Source organism: Coenobita brevimanus, chromosome 98, assembly GCF_032717465.1.
Source record: "Coenobita brevimanus isolate Jiangsu-jjx chromosome 98, ASM3271746v2, whole genome shotgun sequence".
Classification (NCBI taxonomy): Eukaryota; Metazoa; Arthropoda; class Malacostraca; order Decapoda; family Coenobitidae; genus Coenobita; species Coenobita brevimanus.
The window spans coordinates 11,295,696-11,308,272 of NC_137051.1; the positions used below are offsets into that span (position 1 = coordinate 11,295,696).

Consider the following 12,577-nt stretch of genomic DNA (forward strand, 5'->3'; position numbering starts at 1 on the left):
GGATGAGAAAAAGGCAGGTATATGAGAGAAGTGGAGGAACAATTGGTCAAATATGAATTGGAGCAGATGGGAGACGTGGAAGGTGTGTGTAGGATATTTACATAAGAAATATGTGCAGCATGTGATGTGGTGTGTGGAAGGAAGAGAAGGCGGAGGGGGGTGCAAGGAACAGCATGGTGGACTGAAGAGGTGAGACAGGCTGTGGCACAAAAGAAGAAAGCATACAATGAATGGATGAGAAATAGGGGCGTGGAAGAAGTTGAGAGGGGGAAGAGACAGTTATACGTAGAAAGAAAGAGAGAGGTGAAAAGATTAGTAAGAGAGAGTAAGAAGAGGGTGGATGAGGAATTTGGAAGGAATCTGAGTGTAAAGTGGAGGGACTGTAAGCAAATGTTCTGGAAAGAGGTGAAAAGAGTAAGACAGGGTGGAAGTGAAGTTAGCAGGGGAGTGAAGGATAAAAATGGCAGGTTACTAATGGAGAAGGGGGAAAAAGTGAGCAGATGGAGAGAACACTTTAAGGAATTGTTGAACGTAGAGGATGGAAGCAATGCGAGTATAAGTGGCTGGGGAATGGCTGGGAGAAGGAGGGAGGTGAGAAGACAGGAAGAAATCAGTAGGATAGAAATTGTGGAAGCAATGAGGAAAGTTAAATCGGGGAAAACCCCAGGAATTGATGGAGTGTGTGGTGAAATGCTGAAGCATGGGGGAGAGATAGTAGTAGAATGGATGTGGAAGATGTGCAGATTGGCCTCGGAGGAAGGTAGAGTCCCGGAGGATTGGAAGTCAGGTATAATTATTCCCTCGTACAAAGGAAAAGGGGAAAAAGAAGTGTGTGGTAATCATAGGGGCATTTGTCTTCTTAGTATAATAGGAAAAGTGTATGGTAGGATACTTATTGACAGAGTTAGAGAAAGAACAGAGAAATTAGTGGGAGAAGAACAGGGAGGCTTTAGGAAGGGAAGAGGTTGTGTAGATCAGATATTCATTCTTAGATCTTTAGTGGAAAAGTTTCTAGAGAAGGGAAAGAAGTTGTATGAGGCTTTCATGGATTTGGAGAAAGCATATGACAGGGTGGATAGACAAGGATTGTGGAAAGTGTAAAGAATATATGGAGTAGATGGGAAGTTGTTGAATGCTGTGAAGTGTATGTACGATGGTGCTAAGGCTGCAGTGCGTGTGGATGGTGAACTAAGTGAATTTTTCTCTTTGAAAGTTGGGTTGAAAAAGGAATGTGTCATGTCTCCATTGTTGTTCAATCTGTACATGGATGGGGTAATAAAAGAGGTACAAGGTAGGGCAGTGGATGTTGGAGTGGCCCTGGTGAGAGAGGATAGTGTTTGGAAACTCCCTGTACTGTTGTTTGCAGATGATACTGCGTTGTTGAGTGAAGACGAAGGGGAGCTGCAAGGTTTGGTGGATGAGTTTGGGAGAGTGTGTAAGAAACGGAATCTAAAGGTGAATGTAGGGAAGAGTAAAGTGATGGTCTTTGAGAGAGGTGAAGTCAGTGAATGTACAGCGAGGTTGGATGGTGAGGAATTGGAAAATGTGCGTATGTTTAAGTACTTGGGTAGTGTGATGAGTAAAGATGGAGGTCTGGAGGGTGAAGTGCTTGAAAGGGTACAGCAGGGAAGAAAGGTTGCTGGTTCTTTGAAAGCAGTGATAAGAAACAGGGAAGTGAGCATGGAAGTGAAAAAGTTACTACATGACAGTATTGTGATACCAACTCTAACGTATGGAAGTGAAGCTTGGACGTTGTTGGATGGACACAAGTCAAGAGTGAGAGCAGTGGAAATGAGTTATTTAAGAGGAGCCTGTGGAGTCACATGGAGAGACAGGCTGACGAATGAGGATATAAAGGAGCATTGTGATGTGGATGTGGATGTGATAGGAAGCATTATGAGGAACACACCGAGGTGGTTTGGCCATGTGGAGAGGATGGAGGGTGAAAGACTGACGAAGAGAGTGTATGTGAGTGAGGTGGAGGGGGGAAGAGGGTGGGGGAGGCCGAGGATGAGATGGAGGGATGGGGTGGAGAGGTATTTGAGAGAGGGGGGTGTGAGTTGGGAGCAGGGCAGTGAAATGGCGGGGGACAGGGCGACTTGGAGGCGATTTGTTTGTGGCCACCCCAAACGGGATTGAGGCGTCTGGCAATAGATAGACAGATAGATAGTTTACTGTATTTACCAACCCAGAAATAATCTGAAAAATATAACAGACTATCAGGAAGAACTGATTTGGTAAGGTGCTTTTACTGCTTAAAGTAAAACGTATGTTTAGCCCCCTTAATGGCTGTGGGTTCAGATATTTGCGTGCTCCCATGGTTGGCCTTGGGACCATTTTTTCAAAGTTCTAAAATCAATTTCTTTTTCTTACTTATGTGAAAAGACTCGTCTGGTGCACCTGGCCTTTTTTTTTTTTTTTTTTTAATTATTATTTTTCCCCTAAACCCATCCTGTGATTTGCTATGTTTCATATAAGAATTAATAAAATTAGGATGCGTGTTACAAAGCATGTATACAACAGCCAAAAACATCTGGGACGAAGTGAACTGTGAACGCCAGACTGCTTGAGGAGGTAGAGTAGGGTTGTGTAAACACACCAGCGACCCTCATTTCCATCTCATAATTGCTCGGAGTTTTATATAGCTCACCCTAACTCAACGTCACTGACACCAGTACAGTAAAGCGTTGTTCAGGGCCAACAGCTATGAAAGCGATAATGGAATACATTATTGTAGTAGTAGTAGTAGTTGTTCCCTAGGCAGTCTGGCCGAACAGCCCCTAGTCCCTTAGGAAGGCCATGGCCGGGACCAGGCTTTTCCACAGAGCTCTCAAAGAGTGTATGTTGTGTTGTTGGCGTAGGTGATTGTGTGCAATGCAGTCTTCCATAATGTGTTTAATCGTATGGAATATATTATTGTTTGCATCAGTCCTCTCTCTTTCACACATGCACATAAGAACAAACAAAAGAATGAGCAGTATATGTACACTAACTCTAAGGAGCAGAAATAACTGTGCTCAGTCGGTCTGAAATATATTGGGAAGAGTGATACCGAACGAAGAATGTGGAACTGAATGCTAACCTACGAGAACATGTGGGATGAAAGAATATTTTTTTTCTGATTAGCAAACACTTTTGTTCCATATCATCTCATAAAATTGTAAAACCCATAATCTTTTGGGTAAGCATACAGCCGAAAGACCTTACCAATTCAGTTCATATTCCTCTAGTTTGTCTTCTATATTTTTCTGACTACTGTATTTCGAGGGTGGTAAATTATGTTCTCTTGCTGAAAGAAACTTAAGTCAAAATTAGGGCACATGTAGCATAAACATGTAAACATTGGCGAATACATCTGGAGTTAAGAGAATGCCTGACTGATGGGATGGTAGAGTAGGGTCATGTACACACACCAGTGACCTTCGTTCCCTTCCTGTAATTGTTCGCAGTTTTTTATAATGCCCTAACTTAACGTCATTGACACCGAAAGAGTGGAGTGTTGTTCAAGGCCGGCAGCTATGAAGGGGTTAAGGGAATACTGCATGAAAAATTCAAAATGGGCACGGTGCATAGTGCCGCACTCGCTTGCCAAGAGAAGACGAACTAACACCTCTCTGGTAAACAAATTTTCGCGCGTTTCTCTGTTGAGTCCACGTCCCTCCTCTCCCCACAGCCTCACAGTATGTGAGGATATTTTCGCAGCCCTTCACCTTTTCGTATTGTTTCGCCATGCCTCTCAAGCGCCCTGCATCATCCCCAGCACTGGGGGAGCCCGCTGCAAAGAAGCAGCAGCACCGTACTCTAATTCTGGAAAGGAAATTGGAAATTATAAGACCCCATGAGAAGGGGCAGGAAGTCTCGGAGATTGGGCGTGCTGTAGGACTTGCTGTTTCCACCACTGGGACTGTGACGAAGAAAAAGGAGATGTACAAGAATATGGCCACCTCCTTCTCTACAATTGTATACAGGTATTGCTTACTTCTTAATAAGGAGGGGTGAAGTTTAGATGGGGGTCCGAGGGGGTCCTGGGACGCATCCCCCCATTTATATGTATATTTCAACGAGGAAAATCGTTTCGATATACGAAATTTCAAATAACAAAAGTTTTTTTTTTGGTCCCTATCCCTTTTGTATATCAAGGACTCACTGTACCTGTCACGATGATACGAAAAGAGATACGAGAGGAAATACAAAAAATTCAAAATGGGCACACTCCACAGGGCCACGCTCACTTGCAGCAAGAAAACGAACTAACCCCTCTCTGGTAAACACATTTTTGCACGCTTCCCAGTCGAGTCATGTCCGTCCTCTCCTCTCAACTTCACTGTATGTTATGCAGTTTTTCGTTGTTCTTCCTGTTTTCGTACTTTCACCATGCCTCCCAAGTGCCCTGCATCATCTTCAGCATCCAGGGAACCAGCTGCCAAGAAGAAACATCGTACTCTGACTCTGGAGAGGAAATTGGATATTAATAGGGTCCACCATGTGACATAGCACCATATCAAGGACATGAATCTCCAGCCGCAGCACAGGTCTGAATTTAACTGCACAGTGTACTAATACTACAGTAATCAGTTGTATGTTTTATTTTTTAATGTCTGTACATTCGTATAGTACTGTATACGTGTACTGCATACATCTAAATAGGAGGGGTAAAGTTTCAGTGGGGGTCCAATGGGATCCTGGAATGCATCCCCCCCTTAAAAAAACAATCGTTCTGATATACGAAATTTCGGATTACGAAAGTTTTTTTCGGCCCCTATCTCTTTCATATTTCGAGGACTCGCTGTATAGTGCACTGTACTGTACAGGGCACTCACCAGTTATGACGATGATGATGATAAGTTTGCTGTACGGTACATGGTAGACTATGAATGATGACTGTTCTGTACTGCATGGCAAGATGGGCTCTAGTTGAGCTCAGGAGAAGCACTGGATGAGGATGGGTCATCAGTGGCAGCTGGGGTGGAAGGTGGAGGCAGCCCCATTTCTGCAGGTAGCTGTGTGGGAGGTCAGTGTGGCCCATTTTTAAAAAACACTGTGATGGGCAACTGCTGCCTCTTCCTCTTCATACTGTCAAGCAGGTTCTTGTATGGAAATACAGCAGATTCCAATGCCTACCTGAACCAGAGTGCCTGCATCATGGAATGATCACATGAGAAGGCTAACTCGGTCTCCTTGATTAACCTTACAATCGTAGAGAGATTTTCTAACGTTAGGCCCTGTTGCTCCTAAGTCACGTCAGCAACATCTTCATCGCTGTCCTCCTCACTGGCAGACTTGGTGAGCTCTTCCACATCATTGTCGGTGAGGGATGTAGAATGAGCATCGATGAGCTCTTCCACCTCATCCTCCCTCATGTCACTGAACCCCTCACCACCCAGGAGAAAAGCCTGTGTAGTTGTCAATGCACTATGGTAAGATGTTCTTCCAGCTAACATTCACGGTCTCCTTCTTCAGGTCTGAAAGGGATTCCGGAATGAGCTGGGGACGTTTGCAATGATTAAGTCCTGCCAATACTGTCGCAGATCAAAATCCTCTTCACTGTCCACTGACTTGACAAGGTGTTGCTGGGATCTGGCTCAATCGGTAGAGAGGTGGCCTGTAGTCCTAACGGACCCGGGTTCAAATCCCGCTGGGGCAGGGAACAGTTTAAGGATTTGAATTTCGTAAAAATCAGACTTTACTGATCTACCAAAAGACCCACCGACAAGTCGTAAAAATACCCCCGCTAATACCAATACACCAGTCCTGTATGAGACAGCCCTAGCATGCATTCAATATGGACGGTGGGTGTTAGCGCTGAAATGGTGATATGTAGAGGTGTGTGGTACGTAGGAGGACTACTGGGCCTTGAGAGCAGGCTGTGAAGCCTATGCCCAGAGTTGCACACACACACACACACACACACACACACACACACACACACACACACACAAAAGCAATCAAGACCAGGATTTCACCCTGGTCCTGGGGCTGGATAAGAGAGGTAGTGTTGGGGGGTCAAAAATTCCTTCTGGACATCCCATCATTGCATTGCAGATTGTTGTGGCATCGACCAGCATTGTCGAGGATGAACGGGACCTTGAATTCAACCCCTGATCGTTCAGGTACCTCCTGACCTCTGGGATGTGGCACATATGAAACCAGCCCCCAGTTTCTTAATAACCCAGGCCTTTTTGTTGTGTATGAAATACAATGGTAACATGTTCTTGCTCCTGTTGCACAGTGACCGAGGATCTGCTGCTTTGTAAACGAGCTCAGCATTGATCATATGGCCAGCCACACTGCAGCACATCAGGAAGGTGACAAGTTCCTTTGCAGCCTTGAATCCTGGGGCTCATGGTTCCTGCTGCGTGATGTAGGCCCTGGCAGGCATTTTCCAGAACAATGCTGTTTCATCAGCAATGAATATCTGTTCAGGCCTGCAACCTCCCTCCTCTGCCTTCTATTTGAGCACTGACGGGTATGCCTTGGCTGCCATGTGGTATGTGGATGCAGCCTCGCCAGAGAGCCACTCGTATTTCAGTGAGTGCCGCTTCTTGAAGTGGTCAAATCACCCTCTGCTTGCCTCAAAGTCTGGTACAGGTTGACGGTCTTCAGAGGAGGTGCTAGGTTGTGGTTCCTCCAGAGAAAAACGTGCATGAAGGCTCAACACTTTCTCACGGATGATGATGTTATCCAGTGCCACGTTCTTCCTATGGCAGTCCTCCATCCACACACATGCGGCCGATTCCATGCGGACTAAGGTCTTGTTACACACAGTTGTTGCTACTTTTGCACTGCCACTTACATTAGCAGCAGCAGCATCACAAATGGCAGTCTCGTTTTTCTTAATGTAGCACACACTGCTCTGGTTCACTCAAAAGAGCCGTGAACGACTGCCCTTCATGCAGCATGTCAAGCAATTTCACTTTATTCTCGAGCGACATCACAGATTTTTTTTGCTTTGGCTCATGAGCCAGTGCACCTTGAGCGGTATGCTAAGGACCCATATTTTCAGAAGGTTTGTGAATAGAGTAGCACTATTACAGTAAACACAGCCACTGAACACACACACTAAACACACATGAATGCTCAACCCATGAGAGGAACTAAGAGAATAAGCATGGCAGAGTATGCCTAGGTCATCTCTGTGTCCAAACAGTAGGATAGGGAGAAATATCACGCACAGGCAGACACTTTTCCTGGAAGCCAATCACAAGCAAGCTCTCACTGCGAGAGTAGGGAGGGAGAATTGTATTATAGCACGATGCAACAGAGAATGGCGGGAGATTTGAGTGGTAGAATACCGAATGCTTCTGCTGCCCTGAGCTGAGCAGCACATGCCTATAAAAACTGTACAATACATACAGTACAAGTGTTTAGGACAATATTTCTTATTGAAAATACGCAAAGAATCATTTATGAACCTCTAGGAACAACTGCTACCATGAGAGAAGGGTGGGAGACTTGTGCTGCTGATGCCCTGTGTTGACAAACACATGCCTATATACAGGTAAATGCACAGTTTAACTGTATAGGACAGTATTTCTCATGGAAAACAGGCAAAAAAAATCACTTATGAACCACACTTAACAGCCACTAGGAATTGTTAATGCTGTGGGAAAACCAGGAAGTATCTTCCTGTGCATTTTCAAAATATGTTACCAGAAAATCCGCGAATATGCGAACCCGCGAATAACAGGGGTTGACTGTACAAGAGAAATTAGTAAGCTAAATGATTTTATAGATTTATGATTTTGGAGGAATTCTGTTGCTTTCAAGGTGGTTATATGATAAAATTACTTTGTATTACAAACTTTGTCAGCTCAACTAAAATGTGCTAATTATGCTGTTATTACCAGGCAAATGCCTTTTACAGCTAAGTACATGTTCCTGATAAGTGTCAGGCATACTACCACTTCAAAAGACTAAAAGTCAATTCTTCCCCATGTCAGGCATTGCAAAAATTATGGTAAACTCTCACTAAACAGAGAGGTTAATACTTGAGATGATTCTCATTCACCTAACAAATGCCAGCCTAGTGCTGTAAGAAGGCATGATCCTTCTTCAAAACTGAGTCTCCATGGGTTAAGATAAGGACAACAATCTGACTGTCTCCATGGGTTAAGATATAAACAACAATCTGAGTATAAACTGTCACATGGACAACTAACCTGGAGGTGTCCATAATTGTCAGCTGATACGACCACCTCCCCGGTGATAAGGTGAAACTTAGCATGAAGAGCATACTTTGGCTGCTGTCCCTTCTTGAAGCTTTCTACCTGCTTGGTTTGCCGCATCCAACATGTCAGTATCCCACGCATACACTTTACACATGACTGACCTAATTCATAGGCCTTGCCTCGATCATCATCAATGCGCCTGTGGAGGTAAAAATTTATTGTGCAAGGTTCCTGCTCTGTGTGAATCAAATACATGATATGCTGACCACAATTCATCACCCATCCTTACCATCATCATCATCATTCTAACCTTATTCTATCATTAACCACTTTAGCCTAAAGATATCTTTTCTTAAAAAAAAAAAAAAAAAAAAAAAAAAAAAAAAAAAGGCATTAGCTAAAACACTGCAAAATGCATACAGTACTTTCTCACCATTGGTGCAGAGTTTTGTAGATGTCTGTGAATGTAATGAGTGTGCAGTACAGCAATATTATATATACCATTTGATGATTGTAGTGAATGTATAATACAGAACAGTACAGTGAGTCCTCGATATACGAAAGAGGTAGGGACCAAAAAAACCTTTCGTAATGCGAAATTTCGTATATCGGAACAATTTCCCCCTTTGAAATACACTTAGAAAGGGGGGGATGCATTCCAGGACCCCATTGGACCCCCCACTTAAACTTTACCTCCCCTATTTTGAAGTATGCAATACACGTACACAGTACTATACTATTGTACAGACATTAAAAAATAAAACATACAACTAATCACAGTGCTACGGTATAGTGAGTGAGTAACGTATATAGTGACTGTATATTTCACAGTAAAATACTGTACTGCACTGCACATCTTTCATTTACTGCATTAACCCATGTCTGTTTTTCCGCTTGAAATACTATATGATAATCATCAAGAAAACATTGGGCCACCTCTTAATATTGAGCACTTAGAGTACACACACTTAGATTACTATACTATACACTGTCGTAAAATGTGCTGGGTTTGATATCAAACTCAGCACAAACTGAATGAGTCGAAGCGCCAGCATCGCATCAAGCCAACACCTTCAGCTTCTTCCGCAGGGTAAGGCTCTTCAGCTTAATGCCCTTCCTCCTGGATGGTACAGTGGGCCTCTTGCTACCATCAAAAGACACGATGGCAGGGTATGTAGATCTTTTAGCTCTAGCACCAGTGAGCAGAGACAGACACGTCGCAAGCGAAGGATGGCAGGCAAACTGAGCGTCGCAGAGGCATGGGTGCGAATCAGGTGTTTGTTTACAACCCTAACTTGCACTTTTCCCCCGAATTAACGGGTTAATACAAACTATTCTCTCCAAAACCTGTTACCACGTGGAGCCTCTTGCATCGTGACTACAACTTCTCGTTACCTCATGTTTCCACAAATTAATGGAAATTTTTATGAGTTGATATTTTTTTATTTTTCCATGACAGCCTCTACAAATTATCCCAAATTACGATTTACTGAAGTACGAATTAATGAGGGTTTACTGTACCTTCAAATGAATTCAGTGACTTGCTAAAGGCATACAGAAGTCATCAAAACAAGGAAAATATATAAGTGATAGGTCAGGTTTGATTAGGATAAGTCAGGTAGTGTGGTTAGGTTAGCATAAAATAAGGTGTTAGGCTAAGAGCAACTTAGGCTGGCCTAAGTCATGAAAATTTAGGTTAGGTTTGGATAAATCAACTCCAATAAAGGTAATTTTGTGCCAAAAATGGTGTTCTCAAATGGCGTCCATATGCCTTCGGCACACCACAAGATGGTGTCCATCTGTCTTCAGCACTGTTGGGAATTGTAAACAAAGACTGATTTTCAAACACTTTTTACAACTTCCAAAAGATCTTTAAAAACTTGACTCTTGAAAATGCACTTAAAAAATATTCAAAGAATCCCATGAAGGTCTTTGGCAACTAAAAAAAAATTGAAGGAAGCTGCAGACTACTCAATACATACATACAGTACAGTTATACTGCTCTGTACATACAGTATACTATATGTACAATACAGTTATACTGTATAACATACCGCATAATACTTTTTAATTAGGAAGACTCTATTGAAGCTATTATTTCTATGTTCAGACAGTTACAGGATACAACACAGCATTCTTCTTGGGGTTATACTCTCCCTAGAGGGACTGGGTGGGGGTAGTGTTGCATCACCCTAAAATCCACAACACCCAAGATTGCTTTGACTGAATTTTGAGAGAGATCATTGGAATGTTACTATATCAGGTATTAGAGAACTGGTTACCATCAATCCTGGGAGGTACTATCATGAGAATGGAAGGTGACAAAATGGATGGTAAGTAGCCACACATTCATCACTCTTAAGCACAAAACTCAGCTAGAAGTAAACAAAGTCCAAGATAAGACTCAGTTTCAAAATCTTGTTACACATCTTAGAGTTACATGAAGAGACTGGCAGACAATAAAGAAGTAAAGGATGTTGCTGTGGATGTGCCGGAAAGCGTTAGGAGAAGTACTTTGAGATGGTTTGGCCATGTGGAGAGAATGGACAATGAGAGACTGGCTAAGAGAATCCTTGTGAGTGAGGTGGAGGGGGGACTGGGATGAGGTGGAGGGGGATGAGTTGGAGGGATGAGGTGGAGGGGAGACTGGGATGAGTTGGAGGGGAGACTGGGATGAGTTGAAGGGATGAGGTGGAAGGGGGACTGGGATGAGTTGGAGGGATGAGGTGGAGAGGGGACTGGGATGAGTTGGAGGGATGAGGTGGAGGGGGGACGGGGATGAGTTGGAGGGATGTGGAGAGGGGACTGGGATGAGTTGGAGGGATATGGTGAAGAGGTATTTTAATATCAATAACAATAATTTGAGGTATCTTAATAACAATAACAATAATTTGGTAGATGGATAGATGGATAATAACAACAACAGTAGAGTGGATACTCGAATTTGGGGAGGCAATGAACATGACTGAGTGCAATGTGCATTTTAAGAAAAGAGAGAGTAGGTTGATTACATATGAGACTGGGGGAAATAGTCATACTGACTATTTTCTGGTCAGGAGGACTGATAGGTGGTTAGTGAAGGATGTTAAGTTACAGGGAGTAAAGAGTGCACATGGCAGCACAAATTACTGATATGTGGCATGGAGAATAAGGAGCAGGAGTTGAAGAAGAGGAGCTATGCACCCATGAGGAAAACATGGAAGCTAAAAAACGAAGCAGTGAGGGATGCCTACTATGGTGAGATGTGTAGCGTGGTGGCTGAACAGGAAGCTGTTGCAGAAATGTTAATGAACTACACAGAGCTCTCAAGAACAATCTCTTAAGAGCTATTGATTCAATGTGTGGATGAACAAGGGACCCTCCAGCATATAAGGTAACATGGTGGTGGTGGGATGGTGTACAAGATGGAGTTAAAGAGAAAAGAAGACTTTTCCAGGAACAGAAAGGGGCAGTAACAGCAAGGAATACCTGCTTGCTAAGCACAGGGCAAGAAAGGAGGTGTACACTGTACAGGGCAAAATTTGTCTCTCAGAGACTTTTAGTGGATAACCTAAATAGCGCTGAAAGGAAGAATATGGTACAGGTATACCTCGATATACGATACCCCTAGATGTGATACCTCAGCTTAGCGATGGGGGTAGAAATACCACCACACCCTGCCTAACGATGGCCAATCCCCAGTTTAACAATGGGTTATAATTTTTTTTTAAAACCAATTTTGATATTTTAGGCTAAAATTTTGTGTTTAGGTTGATTTATAAACTGTTTTCAGACTTAGAGTAATGTGTTTTAGTCACAGGTGGGGTGAACATTGTCATTCTGGGGTACAGTTTACCAAGTCTGATTTTTTCCAGACTTATATTTGATGATTTTCGTATTTTATTTCTGGGTTTAGGTGATTTATAACCTGCCTTTGGGCTTAGTTTAGCTTTTTTAATAGCTACTTGGGGGTTTAGGTTAGCTAGAAACTTGTTTTTGACTCAACTGGGTGGGTTTAGGACTTGGTTGAGGGGGGAACCCCAGGCCCCCAAACACATCTCTATACAGTACTTTACATGTTAAATCTACCCCAAGATACGATTCCCCACCTAAAGATGCGCTGTTACTTAACCAACTGCAACATCAAACTGGGGTATACCTGTATTTAAGGTGCCAAATCAGATGAAGAGGAAAAACAGGGATATCACAGGTGAGCAGTGAGTGAAGAATGGCGAAGGAAAGGCAGCAAAGGGCAGTATTAAAGATGCCTGGAAAAAGCATTATAACCAGTTGCTGAATGAGGAGTTTGACTGGAATGGGGAAAGTTTGGGATCAGTGAATCCAGTTATTGACCCCTGACCTCTGATTGAGGCTCCTTTATTTAACTAATTGTAGTATACAGGAACTGAGCTAAGCTTGTACTGTCCTGT

General features: G+C 43.1%; 1 protein-coding gene across 1 annotated transcript in view; it reads right to left on the reverse strand.

Moving 5' to 3' along the window:
- LOC145414237 (putative phosphorylase b kinase regulatory subunit beta) overlaps window positions 1-12,577 on the reverse strand; it is a 286,779-nt gene that overhangs the window by 252,337 nt on the left and 21,865 nt on the right. The window contains exon 4 of the mRNA XM_080283817.1: window positions 8,160-8,367. Coding sequence (XP_080139943.1) covers window positions 8,160-8,367 — 208 coding nt within the window. The remainder of the gene's footprint in view (window positions 1-8,159; window positions 8,368-12,577) is intronic.